This window comes from Sphaeramia orbicularis, chromosome 12, assembly GCF_902148855.1.
Source record: "Sphaeramia orbicularis chromosome 12, fSphaOr1.1, whole genome shotgun sequence".
NCBI lineage: Eukaryota > Metazoa > Chordata > Actinopteri > Kurtiformes > Apogonidae > Sphaeramia > Sphaeramia orbicularis.
This window is the reverse complement of record NC_043968.1, coordinates 57,799,659-57,818,125: the sequence shown is the minus strand read 5'-3', so window position 1 is coordinate 57,818,125 and position 18,467 is coordinate 57,799,659. Positions and strand designations below refer to the sequence as shown.

The 18,467-nt window shown below is 35.5% G+C and overlaps 1 protein-coding gene across 1 annotated transcript in view; it reads right to left on the bottom strand.

Annotated features, from left to right (window-relative positions):
* Positions 1-18,467, bottom strand: part of LOC115429217 (LIM homeobox transcription factor 1-beta.1-like) — an 81,464-nt gene that overhangs the window by 10,466 nt on the left and 52,531 nt on the right. Inside the window, exons 3-5 of the mRNA XM_030148493.1 lie at positions 7,128-7,360; positions 5,213-5,391; positions 225-302 (exon numbers count right to left, since the gene is read on the bottom strand). Coding sequence (XP_030004353.1) covers positions 225-302; positions 5,213-5,391; positions 7,128-7,360 — 490 coding nt within the window. The remainder of the gene's footprint in view (positions 1-224; positions 303-5,212; positions 5,392-7,127; positions 7,361-18,467) is intronic.

Here is an 18,467-nt window from a genome sequence, read left to right as displayed (position 1 = left end):
AGATCCAAATGAGGGAAATGGAACCGGCTGACATTTAACAAACTTAGCAAAGCTGCGGCAGAGGGAGGAATTACTATGAATATTTTTAGTTACTCAAAGGTGGCAGGATCATTGAAAAAGTATCTGATGGTATTTGGACTTTCCTCAGATCTAATGTGTGATGTGAGAGTATGTAGTTGAGTTCACTGCAGATCTCCACCAGTACAGTTCAATGTCTTACTGACCTTTGCCCTCTGGTTCTGGAACCAGACCTGGACCACACGAACAGTCAGGCCCGTCTCTGCTGCCAGCGTCTCCCTCACCTGGACGTCACAGCACAGACACACTCATTACACTCATTAGCACATTACATTGTGGTCCTCACGTCATTTTTTCAGATTTTTCAGGAAAGATAAGATAAGATAAGATAAGATATTCCTTTATTGATCCCACAATGGGGAAACACACACAAAGAAACTTGGTTTGGAGAAAAAAGTCATTTTTGTCCAAAAAACTTAAATAAAACAATTTTCCAATAAATTTCCAATAAGTTATTAAATCATGCTGTATGATTTTTTTTTTAAATGACGCAGGCAATTATATGACAAATCGAATGTATAGATTTTAACAAATGGTGTGTTTTTTCTGCATTACTACAGGTATGAATCTTCTGACAGCTCTACACTTCTGTTTAACTTTTTTTCTCTTCTTTTCTTTGAGGGTATGAATGTCAATAAACTTTTAAGTTGTTTGTTTACAATATTGTTTACACAGTTTTTAAATTGCTGCTGTTTATACTATAAATGTACCTTTCTGTTGCAAAGCCCAACCAAGGATGCTAGTAGCAAACTAGCTCAATGCTTTAACCCCTTTACACCTGAATTTATATACAAGTTTATCAAAAAATAAATTAAAGCAAATGCTGAATTAAGTGGAGATTGTTCATTTAATTATAGCACATAAAACATATATAGAAAAATGTGGGTATGATGTAAATTTGCGACAACAGGCATAATGGTCAATAAGTGCTTGCCAAAGGTTTCACTATGTTTCACTGGATTGTCCCTGACAAATAAATGAATAAATAAACTATTACTTTAGCTTTACCTCTGTGTGTTGAAACACACTTTATTTTTCACTCACAATGCTTTGCAATTCCAGCCCAGTGCATTAGTGACACCACAACCTAATGTATACTGAGCCAGGGGTCGGCTGCAACGGTGCATGTTTGTAGCTTATGTTAGATAATATCTACAGTTAATGTCTACACCAGTGTTTTTCAGCCTTGGGGTTGGGACCCCACGTGGGGTCACCTGGAATTCAAATGGGGTTGCCTGGAATTTCTAGTAATGAATAAAAAAAAAAAAAAACAACAACTTACTAATAAAAAATATATGGTGGGTTGAGAGAGACAATCACAATCCATAAAAGACATGAAAAACTGTGAAGCTGAAACTGAAGCACTGTGGTACTGTTTATCTTTCAAATGTTCATTGTGGTCAGTTTCAGATGCTACAACTCTTTCATAATTCATAGTTTGAGTTCTTGTTTGTTCAGTATTAATTGTCAGCCTTATAAATACAAGCTGGACTGACTGTACATATCCTGACCAAGGAAAATAAAATTCTCCCTTTGTGCAGTAATCTACACCTGGCTTTTCTGCCTCTGTCCATAATAATACACAGTATATAGACTAAATGTCGTGTAAAATTAATGTTTATTTACAACGTAGTATAGCAAACTACTGCATGATCAAAAACAAATTAATGTTAGCAAAAAAAAAAAAAGTGTCTGTTTTTTAATATCTGGGATCACCAGAAATTTGTGATATTAAAATGGGGTCACGAGCCTAAAAAGGTTGGGAACCACTGTTCTACACTGTTATATGTCGTGACTGAGACGGCTGTAACCCCAAGAGGCAAAAACTGCAGCTTGAAACTGACGCCAGAAGTATCTTAAAGTGTAATACCCACAGAACATACAACAGTGAATGGACCCACCACGACATCATCCACTGGGATTTCAACTACCAGTCTGAAGCCAACATTTGCCATTGCCATCTTGGCTTTTTGGAGCCAGAATGAACCATATTTAACAGACACAGTAGTATTGCATATCCAGACCTATTTCCACACTGTGCCAGGGCTGTAAATAAGTCTGGCAGAATCCATTATTATTCTGGAATTGGGGTAAAAGTTCTCTGGATGTGATCGTTTTTGGCAATGCTCAGTGCAGGGTGTTGCAAGAGGTTAATTTGGTGGAAAGGAACCACATGGAGAAGTGTGTTGTGATATTAAAATGACTAAATCTCTATCAAAAGAAAACAGCCTATTAGAACACCTGTGTTTTAATCATAACTTGCCATTGTCAGAGCATAGTCACAGCTCAGAGCCCTCTGGAAGCCACCACCTCACTCTTCCCCAGCTCACCCTCTTGTCCAAATATGGTCCCTTCTGGCTCTAAAAACCAAGATGCCAACGATCAAAATGCCAAACTCAAAGCTTCGTACTGGCAGTCAAAGAGCCAGAGGGTGATGTCATGTTGGCTTCGTCCACTTGTTTTACAGTCTACGGCTGTAACCGTGACCAGCCACAACACTGACACTGGTTCATATCAAGCACTGTATTTACTGAAGACAGAAGCAACAACACTGCTTCTTCCTCATATTTGGAAAAGAAAATATCCCAATTGTCAGAGCTGCCATGTGTCTTCTGTGAGGCATTTTGCAAAACTGTAAATAGTCCAGACACCAGGAAAGTGACATTTTTTCCTGCCTTGATAGGAGAGTAGCTAATACAGCAGCCAACCACCCATTTTAATATCTTTAAATAAATCATTAAAATAAAATGACAAATTATTGGATATCGACTCCTTGAATAATAGATAAGAACAAATAATAATTTATGACCTATTCTGTAGTCAGCCACCAGGGGGAGACCAAGAGGTTTTGGGCTTCACTTTTTGGGTACATCAGTGTCCTTCTGAATATACAGGCCCTTTCTAAATATCAAGTTCACAGGGTACATTCTTGTGAACTTGGCAGGTTTTTGGTAAGAACGGCCCCAGAGAATGGACTTCCAAAGAACGCAAGTCACTCTGTAACTGGAACGGCTGTGTACCTGTGAACTTTCCCCCCTGGCTCTGCTGTATTTCTGTCATCACCTCCCTAATGTAAATCACCACAATGTCACTCGGTGTGATTTCAATACATTTGTACTATTTACATGTCATTTATATTTTTAATACATTTTGTATATTTTTCAAAATTGTAATACATTTCATTGAATCCCATGTTATGATAATAAAGACATACTCCTTGCTATTCTGCCTCCTGTTCTAACATTATATCACATCATCTAGTGATGGTTATCTACTCAATAAAACATTTCTGAATTAGAAAAGTGCAGACCTCCGCCAAGGCAGATCAGTACCCCCCCAATCACCACCAAAATTAAACATTTGTTCTTTGTGCCAGTATCAACATTTCCTGAAAATTTCATCCAAATCCATCCATAACTTTTTGAGTTATCTTGCTAACAGACAAACAGACAAACAAACAGACAAACCCCGATGAAAACATAACCTTCGCTGTTCCTTGGCGGAGGTAATAAAATTATCACAGAACCCGCCACAGAATTCAAGAGTGGCACAAAGTGCATCTTGGGATATTTTCCAGCCAAGTCTACATGAGTCACCAACCAGTGCATCCTTGGTTTAAGCTAGGAGACAAGAACAACAGCCGGGTATTCCATGCATTTTCGGTTTGTGCAAACTTCCGAATGGAACAGTACTTGGGCCCCGACGGATGATGTTTCACAAGAACAGAAGAACAGACAAGAATGCATATTGACAAACGGCCACAGTCTATGTTTGGTTCAATGTTCCAATGGTTGTGACAATAACCACATCCACAGCCACAGACAGCACCACCTGATGTTAGTTGTGTAGACTGGAAAGCTGCAGTGGAACTGTTTCAATGAGGCATGGAGCTGTTTTACTGTTTTACTGGACTGCCAATTCTCTTTAAGATATAGCATATAATGTATGTGAGTGAATTTTCCTTTTTTGAGTGTTTTCTGAAAGAATTTATAAATGTCAAACAATGCAGAGACTGTGAAAGGTTGTACAAGATTAATATTATCTAAACAACAAATTATCCTTTTGAGACCCAACAATGCATTTTTGTCCTCTGTAGAAGACAAGAATTTCACAGCTTTACTTGAAAAAAAAAAAAAAAAATGCTGCAAAAGACATTCCATTGTAAAGGATCTGAAAAAACTGGTGCATAATCACAACAGTTATTTGATGTAAAAAAGCCAAAACCTTTACTTTTATGGGGTTTCAGTAGGATATGATGACAATGACAAAACAAAATCCCCAAAACAGATATAACAAGATAGTAAACAAGTAACAGAACTGAACATGAAAAGATAAAAACTGCGTAAAATGCTAAAATGCAACCTGATACAACTTCAGAAAATGTTGGAACAACATGACCCCCCCCCCCCCCCCCCCCATAAAAAAAAAAAACAAAAAAAAAACAAAAACAAAAAAAAAAACCAGAAACAACATGAAAATTAAGTAAAAACGCAACACTATGAAGATAAAGTTTGATTTCATGATGAAGTTTGTGTCTGATTATAAACCAACCTTCGGACCAAAATCCAATACTATGTACTACATACACAAAAATCCACACAAGTTAACATACTTTTGTGTAAATAAACAGTAGAATATGTCTTTCTGGATGCACAGGGTGTGAATACATGTCACTTCCTGAAACCTTCCTATTGGGTGACACATAACCTTGGTAACTGGCTAATCCCACCATTACCATCAGTAGTGTAGGACTGCTTCCTTCACAACAGCATTGCATTTTGGGATATTTATACTGGTAAAATGACCTGACCTTGTATACTGTAACATTCACCTAGAAATAGTAACCAATCCACATAGTATTGATCTTTTATCATGATTTTGGACATACTAAATAATCTTGGATACTGTTTTAGCTTTCTGTTTAGCATATTAGTATAAAATTTCAGCCCAAATTTATCTAAATACCAAAAATTAGAGCTTTTTGAAAAACAGGCCAAAGACTTTACTTGTCTATGTGTCAGAAGAATGCAAAAAGTAATGAGATAAAAGTCCAATTTAAATGCCAGGGGCTTCGTATCCCACCCTTTATTCTGCTGGTATCTGACACATATGAGTGAACAGTGAACAGACTCACCTTCCTGCAGGGTTTGGAGGACACTTCAAATGAGGCCTTGAACGCTCTCCTCTGCTGGGTGGTGAGGATGGTACGAGGTCGTTTGGGCCGTCGGGGGTCTTTACTGTCCTCGCTGCCCTTTCCTTGACCCACAGGACACTTCTCCGACTTCACATCCAGCTCCTCATCGTCACTCTTATCTGCAAGCACCAAAAAGTTAACAAATCAACTAGTTTAGTTTAGTTTAGCTTAGTTTAGTTTAGTTTAATTTAATTTAGATAGGTTTAGTTTAGTTTAGTTAAGATAAGTTTAGTTTAGGTAAGTTTACTTTAGTTTAGTTTAGATAAGTTTAGTTTAGCTTACTTTAGTTTAGATAAGTTGAGTTTAGGTAAGTTTAGTTTAGTTTATATAGGTTTAGTTCAGATAAGTTTAGTTTAGTTTAGATAGGTTTTGTATAGATAAGTTTAGTTTAGCTTACTTTAGTTCAGATAAGTTTAGTTTAGCTTACTTTAGTTCAGATAAGTTTAGTTTAGCTTACTTTAGTTTAGATAAGTTTAGTTTAGCTTACTTTAGTTTAGATAAGTTTAGTTAAATTTAGTTAAGTTTATATAGGTTTAGTTAGATAAGTTTAGTTTACTTCATTTTAGAAAAGTTTAGTTTGAGTAAGCTTAGTATAGTTTAGATAAGTTTCGTTTCGTTTCGTTTAGTTCAAATAAGTTTAGTTTATTTTAGTTTAGATAAGTTTAGTTTAATTCAAATAAATTTAGTTTACTTTAGTTTAGATAAGTTTAGTTTAGGTAAGTTTAGTTGACAGTGGTGTGCAAAAATATTAGAACACTTGTCAAATCTTAAGAAACTGGTGTTTTTTTTTTTTCTCCCAGAGCATGAATTTCACTTTTTTTGCAATTGGAAAAGGTAAAGGCAAAGGTACTGAGAATATTTCACCTACAAATTTATCAGTCCAGTCCTTTTTTTTTTACATTTTACTCTAATATTTAGTGTGGCCCCCCTTGGCAACAATCTAAGGAAACTCTGAGGAAACTCTCTGGAATGAGCTTCTGAGAGTGTGGAATGACATTGGGGTTGAAACTCTCAGAAAATACATCGACACAATGCCAGAAAGATGCACTGCTGTGATTGTTGCCAAGGGGAGCCGCACTAAATATCCTACTATATAATGCACGTTCTGTGTCCGATCGATCGATGTTGCAGCACAGGAGGGCATTTGTACGAATTTTCCTCAGCTTTCACAGGCCCGATCGCCGCCAAACTCGCCAAATGAATAGAAACATTACCTGACTATCTACTAGGCACAATTTTATGTCCGTATTCAAATGTTGTGAGGTATGCTGGGCGATTTTAGCCTCTCTCTACTTTGAATTTTTCACCCCTGCTGCCATACTCCATTTTCGGAAGTGGTTATGCTGCCGTTCATGAAATACTATAAATTGATGGTACTGAAATAAGCAAACTGCCTAAATGCATAATTGTGTCTTGAAAATATTCCTTAAATATCCACTCCCAAATAATGTGAACAAATAACACCACGACAATTTTTTACAAAATTGCTGCTGCTCTTGCTGTGTCCATTTACAATAATGTGCTGGCACTTTCCACACACAATGGCACCACGGGTAAAATGCCACTAGTTAGAGTAAAATGTAAAAAAAAAAAAAAAAAAAAAAAAAAAAAAAAGGACTGGACTGGACTGATAAATTTGTAGGTGAAATATTCTCAGTACCTTTACCTTTTGCAATGACAAAAAAGTGAAATTCAGGCTCTGGGAAAAACAAAACAAAACACCAGTTTCTTAAGATTTGACAAGTGTTCTAATATTTTTGCACACTACTGTAGTTGACAACAGCCAATAAGAGCCCAGGTCACAGTCCGACCCCACAGCCTGAATAACTGGTCCTCAGTGGTTGTCCAGTCCTACCTGAGTCTGAGCTGTCTGGGCTCACGGTGCTCAGCAGGTCTCTCTCCCTCTCGTAGTCCGTCTTGCAGAGCAGCTGTCCGTCCTTCAGGACAAACTCGTCTCCTTTGCACAGCTGCCGCTCACAAACACAGCAGCAGAAGCAGCTCAGGTGGTAAACGCTGTCCAGAGCTCGCATCACAAACTCTGTGGGTGCGATCTTTTCCAGGCAGCCGCTGCACTTAGTGGCAAACAACCTGAGGAGACACATGACGGAGGTTTACACTGTGGGATGTGGGTGGAACGTTACAGCTCATAAACAGGTCCTGAAACACAAATAAGCTAAAAAAAAAAAAAAAAAAAAAAGTCAGTATTTGAAAAAAGTGAAAAATGTGAATATGAAACAAATGTTTTGTCTCCTTTGGTTTCTGTGCAGCGCTTCTTCTGGAGTTGCTGTATTAAATATGTGTGAATCCTGAGATCTTTGTATAAATCTCCTGCTAGACCACAGTACTGCACAACACACACTCTCATTCCTGCATACATTGTAGCCAGATGTATACAGGCTGAATAGATGCGCTTTCGATCAGGTTTTTAATTATTTTTTAACCCTTTCCATCTCTGCATGAATTTGAAAGCTGTTCGATGTTGTGATGTATCTGAATGAGGCTGGATCAGAGCTGCTCTCCTAAAAACCTACTGATGCTTAAAAATAAGTGTGTTTTTCAGATGAGGAACTGAAACAGGCTGTTCTGACAAAATCAAAATGCCATATTTTCCTGCTCATTAAGTTTCTTATAATGATGAGCACGGTGTTCTCATTGACATTCAGATACTTATTACAGTATGATGATAACTGTTCCTTATGAACCATATTCCAAATAAGTCATTCTCCTCACTTCACAGGAGAAAGATGATGTTGTGTTGCACTGTGGGAATTGTTTATTTCAGTAGCACATTTCATGACAATCTGCTGTAACTCCAGCAGAAATCATGTTTACACCTAGATAATGTAATAGAATATTACTGTTATTGCATTTAGTGACATTAAACTTCAGACATTAATAAAGGAGATCACATGTGACCAAAAGAAAAGGGCTGTTACATTGAATGAAATCATGTATTTCTCAAAATTTGGACATTTTTGGAAACTGCTGATGAAACACTTGTTTAAAAAAATGTGTTTTTATAGATTTTGTTACTTAATTCCTTTCTTGAATTGTAAAACTAAAGTGACTCCTGTTTACAGATGAGGTGATGTTTTAAAACTGTGTTCACATTATGTTTAATGATGTTTAAGTCGTTTTACTATATTTTAATTGATTATTATTTGTTTTACTGATTATGTTTTAATTGTAATTGTGTGTTTTTAACTTACCTCTTTTCCATTTTTGTAAAGCACTGTGAATTGCCCTATGTATGAATTGTGCTATACAAATAAATTGGCCTTGCCTTGCCTTGATGTACATTAAGGATATGTTATTTCATTACAATTAAATGGCACCAAGTAATGTTAAATAAGGTTGAATCTTGTCTCATTCGATGTTAACATTTAACTCAACATGTTCACTGGCATAAGTCACTGTCTACACATTTAGTAAATCATGAAAAAAACAAACAAACAAAAAAAAAACATTGAATACTGTGGTTGACATACTGCTGTATCACTTAAAGCTATATAAATGCTAATGCAAATATTTTTCATAACGGTATATTTTCTGCCTCTATTAAAAAAAAACATTCTACGCAAGTTTTGTTTAACAAAATATCTCTATACATGGTTGGTTGTTTGGTACTTTATTAATCCCAAAGAAAACTATGTTGTCTGCTTCTCCATAAACACACGTAATAATAATAATAATAATAATAATAATAATAATAATAATAATAATAATAATAATAATAATGGATTAGATTTCTATAACGCTTTTCAAGGCACCCAAAGTGCTTTACATTATTGATCCATTATTTATTCACTCTCACATTCTCCCTCTGGTAAGGAGTATAGGCATTATGGCACAAAAAATCCAAAATTAACCACACACTACTATCACCATCACACAAAAATGACTGCAATCTGGTCCAAACCATTATTTCTGTTAGATATTAAAATGTGGACCCTGCAGACCTTCAGATAATACTGGACGTAGCAGATACAGAGGCTTTAATGCAGTGCTTCTCAACCTTGGGGTCATGACCCCATGCGGGGGTCACCTGGAATTCAAATTGGGTCACCTGAAATTTCTAGTAATTGATATAAAAAAAAAAACTAATAAAATTTTTTTTTTAATGATTTAATATATATTTCATTATAATTAAAACACCACACACTAATACACACTCCTAATAAAAATCCAGTTCAAATAAAATGCAGGATATAATATCTGAGAGGGCAAATCTTGATTGACCCAGTCATGTGACCACGTGCGTTACTACACTTGCTTCAACCTACCCGGACACAGTCACAGTCAGAAAACCGGACTGAACAGAGAATGGAAAGACTTCTTCTCCCATCTGGCCCTGCTAAGACATTTTCAAGAGAAAAATGTCTCCGTCTTGAATGTCCGGGGTCGCAAGAATTTTGTGATATTAAAATGGGGTCACGAGTCAAAAAAGGTTGGAAACCACTGCTTTAATGCATCATGATTTTGTGCAGCAGCGACAGTGCTAAACTTAAGTTACCTTACATGTTGGATCAGCTTGTCAATTTCAACCCCAGTACGTGTCCATCTCTTAAATGTGTCCCTGCTGATCCTGATCTGCTGTAGGTCATGCACTGACTTACACACATGTATGATCTAGATTTGATGAGTCATTAACCAAAGCAACAACATACATGCACAAACATGCTATTGTTGTCTAGTTTCTTCATTTTCCACATGGATACACCCAAACGGTATAATTTGAACATTTTTTTTTTATATATACACACATACACATGTAAATATAAACACATGTAGACCTGTACCTCACAAACAAAGGTACCTGCAACAAGTGTTACAAGTAAACACACACATACACACACACACAAAAAAAAATTACAAATAAACAATACATATACACAACACAAACTTCTCAGTCATAAACATTTGTATATAATTTAATGCCCTGTTACAATTATGGGTATTTGAACTCATTAACCCTGTTGTAAGGTTTACACAACTGAATATTTATTCCTCCTTACTGTCATTTGCTAAATCAACATTTTTAACAAATATCTTAAAAGGTTCCCATATTTTTTCAAACATATCCTGCCTACCTTTTTGTATGTACATCAGTCTTTCCAAAGGAAAAGTTGTCAACATTTGCTTCACCCAGTACACAATACTTGGCCAGCTGGTCTTTTTCCAAAACATTGCAATGGATCTTTTGGCATGTAAAAGACACGTATCTATTAATATTTGTTCATTTTTGTTGTATTTATGACCTTTTGGGTAAAGTCCTAAAACAAAAAGTGCAGGATCCATTGGAATGATTTTCGAAATCATTTTTTCTATTGCCATTTTAACCGCCTCCGAAAAAGATTTGATCTTACTGCAATGCCACACACAATGGAATAATGTTCCCTTCACCTCCATGCATTTTGTACATATATCCGGGATGTTCCGATTATATTTATTTAATTTAACTGGCGTGATATAAGTTCTCATAATTTGAACATATTTACTATTTTTAACTGTTTCTAAAAATGTCCAACTATTTGACCTAAAAAGCTGTTTGGAAAAAAAATGTAGAGAGAAATGTTCTTTGAGTGAAATTAGTGTGGATGGGACATAGGGTTACAGTCTGACTAATACGGTTTTATTTTAACACAGTTTAGGAAAAACACAGTAAATGAATGAAAATAGAGACAGTAGAAGTGCATATGCAGAATATAAATACTATACTGTGTTTGTGGTCGACGTGTAGGCTCTATGTCACTGCATACCATCTCTGTGTTAGTAAAGCAGGCCTACAGAGCTGCAGAACAGGTGCTGTTTTGTGCTTGTTTGTTTGTTTGTTTGTTTGTAGGGATTTCCTGAATGCGTCCATTCCACTGTGTGCACTCTGTGTTGTTTTGTTACGTGGACTCACAGAGGGAGCTGTGTTTGGATTAGTTTTACTATGATGACCTCTAACTGAAGAAAAGGAGTGTAACCAACAAGAGGAGCCAAGACAGGACTGAAGAAGAAGAAGAAGAAGAAGAAGAAGAAGAAGAAGAAGAAGAAGAAGAAGAAGAAGAAGAAGAAGAAGAAGAAGAAGAAGAAGAAGAAGAAGAAGAAGAAGAAGAAGAAGAAGAAGAAGAAGAAGAAGAAGAAGAAGAAGAAGAAGAAGAAGAAGAAGAAGAAGAAGAAGAAGAAGAAGAAGGAGGAGGAGGAGGAGGAAGAGGAGGAAGAGGCCTGGAGTCAGAGCCAGCTCAGACCTAAAGACACATTCTGTCTGCACACAGGTGGGAAAACAGTATTTAAGGTAAGATGGAAAAACCAAAAATAAAAACACACACAAAATGAACAGTTAGCAAGAAATAAGTCATAAATAATTAATGGCATTCATATTTGTCAGTGAAACATAAAGGAAACTAAAAAATACTGACAGAGGTAGAACAAACTTCACTTCCTCATGCAGAAGTACACATACTTGTGTGAAAAATACTAAACAAAAATGAAAACGTTCAACCTCTGAAACCTATAAAATAGACTTGGAAAGACTTTTCTACCTGCTGTTTCAGTGAACAGATGTGAAGATAACAAAGATTATTAAAGCATTCTCACTTCAAATAAAATTAGAAACATATACTTGAAATAATGAACATTAATTTTACTCCAATGTATAAATAATTTTTCGTTAGCAGAGACAGAAGTTGAATTATTAAGACTTTTTCTCTGTGGTGCTGTCTCCATTTTTTGCCTGTCTTATCGTATGTCTTTTACCTCATTTTCATCCTGATACATCTGTTGTGTGTAGTATCGTTTTCTATGTGATATTGTTCCATCCATTCAGGATCTATTTTCATAGTGTGGCAAGTCTTCGCAGGGTGGCATGGGAGAACGGTTCATGGGAATTCTCTTATATTTCTAAATGGATTAAAAAAGATCAACATATAATAGCAGCATGATGATATTTCACTACAAGTAAATGTTCCTTTCTGTAAAACTATAAGACACATAACTGCCTCTAAGTTGTTGTCTAATAGGAAACGTTGGGAATGTACAGAATGATGTGGTATAAAAATACTCGCTAACTGTTCTAAAGTGCATTAAACCTGAAGGAAACCTGTTTTGAAAATTGGAGTAGAATTATAAATATTTATCCTAAAATGTAGGAAATAAAAAAAAATAACATTTTGAGTATATACTTAAATACAGATATGTGAAACCTACTTTCAAGTACATAAGCCAGGGGTGTCAAACTCATTTTAGTTCAGGGGCCACATTCACCCCAATATGATCTCAAGTGGGGCAGGCCAGTAAAATAAAAACAGTAAAAAAAGTAAAATTATATTATGATCAGGTTTACATCTACAAAAATCTGAATAACATGAACAACTGGAAACGTCTTACAAAAAACAACTGCAATTTTAACAATATTATGCCTCAGATTATCAGTTTATCCTTTACACATGTGCATTATAACTTACATTACAATTACGAATATACAAAACATTTAATAACAGACAGAATATTGGTCAAACTGCATTTACTTATCTTAAGACATTTCAGGTTATTCACATTTTTTGTAAAATAACAGTTTTTTAATATAAACATTTTCATGTAATTTTGCTTTTTTACACTAAAACAAAGAGAAAATTAGCTGTTTTCATTATTTATAGTTTAATATGATAGTATTTTAGTGGTCTGACCTACTTGAAATCTAATTGATCTGTATGTGGAATCTGAATTAAAATGATTCTGACATCCTCGATTGTTAACTTCAGTGTAATTTTTGTATTTCACAAATCCATCCTACAGGCCAGATTGGACCCTTTGGCAGGTTGGATTTGGCCCCTGGGCCACATGTTTGACACCAGTGACATAAGCAAAGTGTTTATTTTGTTACTTCCAGCCTCTGTTTCTAGATGATAAGTACATAAATGTGATATATCCTCCTGAGACCTAGGAAAGTGACATTTTTTTTAAAGCTTTATTACATTAAACAATTGTCTTAATTGGAAACTGCATAATGCAACAGTTTTTTCACATACATTTTTTAAAATTATTCATTCATATTTATTTTTTTTATTTTTTAATGGAATGTCCTTTGCAATGGACAGCATTTCTTAAGTACAACTGTCAAACTTTTGTCCCCTACAGAGGACAAAAATGAATTGCTGGGTCTCAGGAAGATATATTCACGTATCTGTGTTGGTAAATAACCTACTAAAAAAAAAAGAAAAAAGTGACAGCTAATCAAAATTTTGAATTCAGTTATGTGTGACAGACTTAATCTATAGAATATACATTTTAATGACAGGTGTTCAACTCGACTATGGAATTAGCCTCATGTGTACGTCTGCAGAACTGCAGGTTCTGATCTTTCCTTGTGCACTTCATTTTTCAGACCCATTTACTGTTTGTAGGAAGAAACTTAGTGGTTGTGTAGATACAAAGCAAAGACAGACAGAATTACACACACCTGACCAGTTACTATGCAAAGTGGGCACCATGAGGAAGTATTTACAATGCAAATGTCTCTGCACCACTGCCAAGACAAATATTTATACTGACACTCACTTATTTGTTTCAGTCCATCCTTCTACATCCTACTTAAAGATTCCCTCCAGACAGATAAAACATGTACGATATTCTGTCAAGAAAATGGCTGTCTTTTAGGTTACATTTTGGTATGGGTTTGTCTTGGTTAAATATTGAAACTTAAGAGAAAAAGTAACAAACAAACTGTGTGTTTCTAACTAAGAGGTGGCCTTTCTGAGTTTGGAGAAACATAATTCTCAAAGTTTGAGAAACAGTCAAGCAGAGTGTTGAGTCTGGCAACAGAGGGCAGGACAGAGGGATGATGGGAGATAGAAGGAGGTAGCAGTAGGGCAGGTACAGCAGGGCTCAGTGTTTGGACAGCTGCAGTCCTCCTCCTCCTCCTCCTCCTCTATTCAACAGCTCTTTCTCTGTTCACCGCCCTCTATTTCTGCTCCTCATTGTCAAACTCAGTCTAGTATCTGTCATGTACACCATAACTGTGTTTCCATATCCTTGTTTTATGTGAATTTTGAAGTATTTCATCAAAAAACACCAAACATTTTTTAATCAAATGAGGTGTTTTGGTTTTTCTGAGTCACGGTGCATTATGTACTACAAAAAAATAGTGTCTAACAAACTGAAAAAAAGCCTTATTTTTTATAAAATTTGTCTTCTCTATTTAAAAATATATCTCTATTAGAAAAAAAAAAAATCTATATATCTATATATCTAAATATATGTATGTATGTATGTATAATATATATATATATATATATATATATATATATATATATATATATATATATATATATATATATATATATATATATATATATGAAACTTTTTCTTAGTAAGATTTTCCAGCTAATATCAAGCAGGGTTTAACTAGTACAAGATATGGCAATATTTTGCAAATTATCTCAACAAAGGATCAGATTGTTTTCCTTCTTTTAAGACTGAAACCACTTTGCACAACTTCTCCATTTAAGAATCTTAAGAAATGACAGCAACTAACCTTTTTTTTTTATTATTGTTATTTACAGGCTTGAAATATAACCAAAATGATAATGCCATTTAACATGACCCTTGACTAATTTTAAAAATGACTGAAAAATTCCTACAGCCAGTAGGAATGTCATAGAGACATGACGCCAAAGCCCAATATTTTTTTCTTTTTCACCCCCATGTTAAATTTCTGTCACTAACATGTTTGACAAACTCCACGTTCCCACAATCACTGTTTATTCAGTTCAGACTTGTTTTCCATATATTATACATCGATACATTACCTAGACTCACCACAAGTCTCACCTGCGGTTATGGATTAACATCAGTTTGTTTCAGAGGTGGTTTCTTAATCAGTTTAACATGGATGCCCATTGGTCACATGACCCCACAGTGGGTATTGAACTCAGTAGGTAACACAGCGGACTCCAGTGTGGAAGACCAGGGATTGATTCCCGGTTGAAGCAGTCCTGTTCAGTTCAATCAAGAAAATCAAATGCTTATTTGAAGATTTTTTTCTACTTGTTACTCTTATTTCAAGACTTAAATTCTTGTGGCCAGGTCAGTCAGACTAAAATTCCTCACTTAAAGTAATTCTGTGCTAAATGAGTGTGATTTTATTTCTTGTACTAAGCACTATTTGCTAAAATTCTAGCATTTTTGTCTAGTTTTAAGACACATTATGTTTTTTTTTTAGTTGATAGACTTGTTTTGCTTGTTTTAGGAATTCTAGACAAGAATTTTTTTTCTGACTCCACTGGCAGATTTTTCTAAATTTGACCAAATTTAGAAATATTCGCCTTATTTCTAGCAGGGCATTTTTTGCAGTGTGGCAGATGGATACACCTGTACCAAAACTGATGGAAATTCACTTCACATGTGCAATCAGGTGTTTATGGGGTCTTACTAGATTTTCCACCAAAACATGAAACCATGGCTGGTAGACTGATGAGGAGTATATTCCACAGTCTCCTCAGTGACTAAATGTAACACATTGCTCAACAGCACCCACTATTAAGTTTGTCTTATATTTGTGCTTTGCATTATCCTGTGTTCTTCACTGCAAATTTCAAAGAAAAGGGTTCTGTGGCAGCGCACTAGTTGCGGCGGCCCGATGTCCCTAATCATCAATCATATTTTCGTTTGATGTACTCTGTCCTATCGAATGACAATAAAGGAAATTCTAATTCTAATTCTAACCATTGATGACAATAAACATCCCAGTTTATTCACACTAAAATGCACATTATTTTGACTTACATCATATTTTAGGGAAATAAGAGAAATAAGAGAAATAACAGCAGGCCACAAAAACGTACATCATATTTAATGATTAACAATTTGGCTACATGTAATATAGTGTTTACCCATAAAAAACACATGTATACATATGTTAAGTCTCCTGTCCTCCAATGGCCACCACTGATCTTAATGCTATGCTAATATGCTAATGCTAAGTACTGTGTCTAAGAGGATGGCTGAAATGCAGTGTAATGGCAATAATGAAGGTAGTTGACCTCAACCTGATCTTTTCTTCGGTCCCTGGATGTGTTTTTTCATGCAAATCAAAATTGTTTTTGTTGTCACAGGTATTTTCACACAGAATTTAAAGATTACAAAAAATGACAATGTTCACAGTGAGCACTGGAAATAAAGGCATCAACCATCTGACAGCAGTACACGACTATGTATGATTATAACGTCAGCTCATATTGGCCAAAGAAAATTTACACTGTCAGATATCGATGAACAAATAAGATAACGTCCACACAACCTGTAAGCTCCCAAGAAGATATATCTTTTCATCCACTTTTTTTTGGGATCCTGCACACCTTTTAGAAACTGGATGTGTGTGTCATCACCTCTTTTCACTGTCAGATATTGAGTCTGTTCAGTATGACCCAAACATGTAACTCACAGGAATCAATAATGTCTAATAAATGGAATAGGGAATAAATATCTAAATAAACACCCAGCACTGAAGTCAAACAAATGAATCTCTAAAGCTGAAACTCAATATCACAAACTGTATAAAATAGCAGATTTAAGGTGTGGATTTGACCTTTTCCACCTCATCCACCTTCTCTCATGTGTTTTCTTTTCCGTATCTGTCTACCTTTTTACTTGAGTATTTGTTCTTTGTCTGCCCTTTTGTATTAACTCCGTATTTGTTTTTCCTGTTTGTTGTGTGTTTGTCCCTTGACTGCTTATTATAAAGTGTCTTTGAGTACTTAGAAAAGCACAATATAAAACCAATGTATTATTATTATTTTTTATTTATTTGTTTTTTCTTTTTCCAACTCTTATTCTCCCTCTCAAAGCCATCCAGAAGACTAATTTTAACCCTTGTACACTAATGGCCAAAGAGATCTATTGGTCTGTCTCTACTAGCTATTATTTCATCACTTTATTTGGGTAAGAATAAGACGTTGTGAGTCTATGTGGGCCTTGTGTTGAACAGGTGCTATAGCTGGTGCACATCTGCCAATAGGAACTGTTCTGATCTCATCATCTCCACCTACACTTCAGTGTTATTCTTTCTCTCCTTCCTTTTTCTTTTATTCAGCTATATCTGCTTTGCATGAGAAACCTAACAGGTTCACCAAGTTTTGACCATGGACGTTTTAAGAGATACCTGTCTTTTTTTTTTTTTTTTTTTTTTTTACCAAGATCTTTATAATTCTACTGAGTTTTACATTGTTCTATGATTTTCCATCAAGGCACAAAACTGCTTCGATGCACTCGGCCCAATACTGACACGTGGACCTACAAAAAAAAAAAAAATCTCCACAGGTTGTTCTTATGATGGAAGAAAAGTATAAACCAAAATCAAGCTGTTGCATATTAGACAGTTTTTTTTAAAAAGCATCCAACTACTTTGTTCATCAGCCAATCAGACAACATGCTGAATGAAATGAAACAAACATGAAAAACACATGAATATAAAAGGAAACTCAACACTACACCCAACAGTGACATAGTAACACAACATGTGTTCGTAAGTCATGACTTCATTCAGAACTGATTGCATAAAATAACAGACAAAAGCTGTGAATGCAGCATCAAGGACTCGTTTCAAGCAAACACATTTCCAGTAACCTTCAGAACCAGATGAAACACTGCTTTCCTTTTACAAAGATGGTTTCACACATGGTAAACTGGCAAACCTGACCACTTTCCTGTTGATCAGAAATGAAATAATGTCCCAGTGCTGTGTTAGTCTGCTGACATTCTCTGATGGTCAGACATGAAGCAGGATGATGGAAGTCATAAAGTGGTGAACAGATGTTTAAAGGACAAAAACACTGTTCACTAGAAACTACTTCGCTACTTCGAGAGCGCAGACCTCCGCCAAGGCAGATCGACCCCCCCCCCCCCCCCCCCCCGCCCCCCCGCCCCCCTATCACCATCAAAATTGAATTATTTGTTCCTTGTGCCAGTAACAACATTTCCTGAAAATTTCATCCAAATCCGTTCATAATTTTTTGAATTACCTCGCTAAGACAAACCTGGATGAAAACATAACCTCTGCCATTCCTTGGTGAATAAAAAATCAATAGAGATAAAGAAAAAAACATCCCCTATAAAATACTGATTTACACCACAAAATATTCATCACAATAAATGTCACATTTTCCATCCAGGGTTGTTTGATTTATTTATTTTACTAAGCTCATCTTCTGATGAT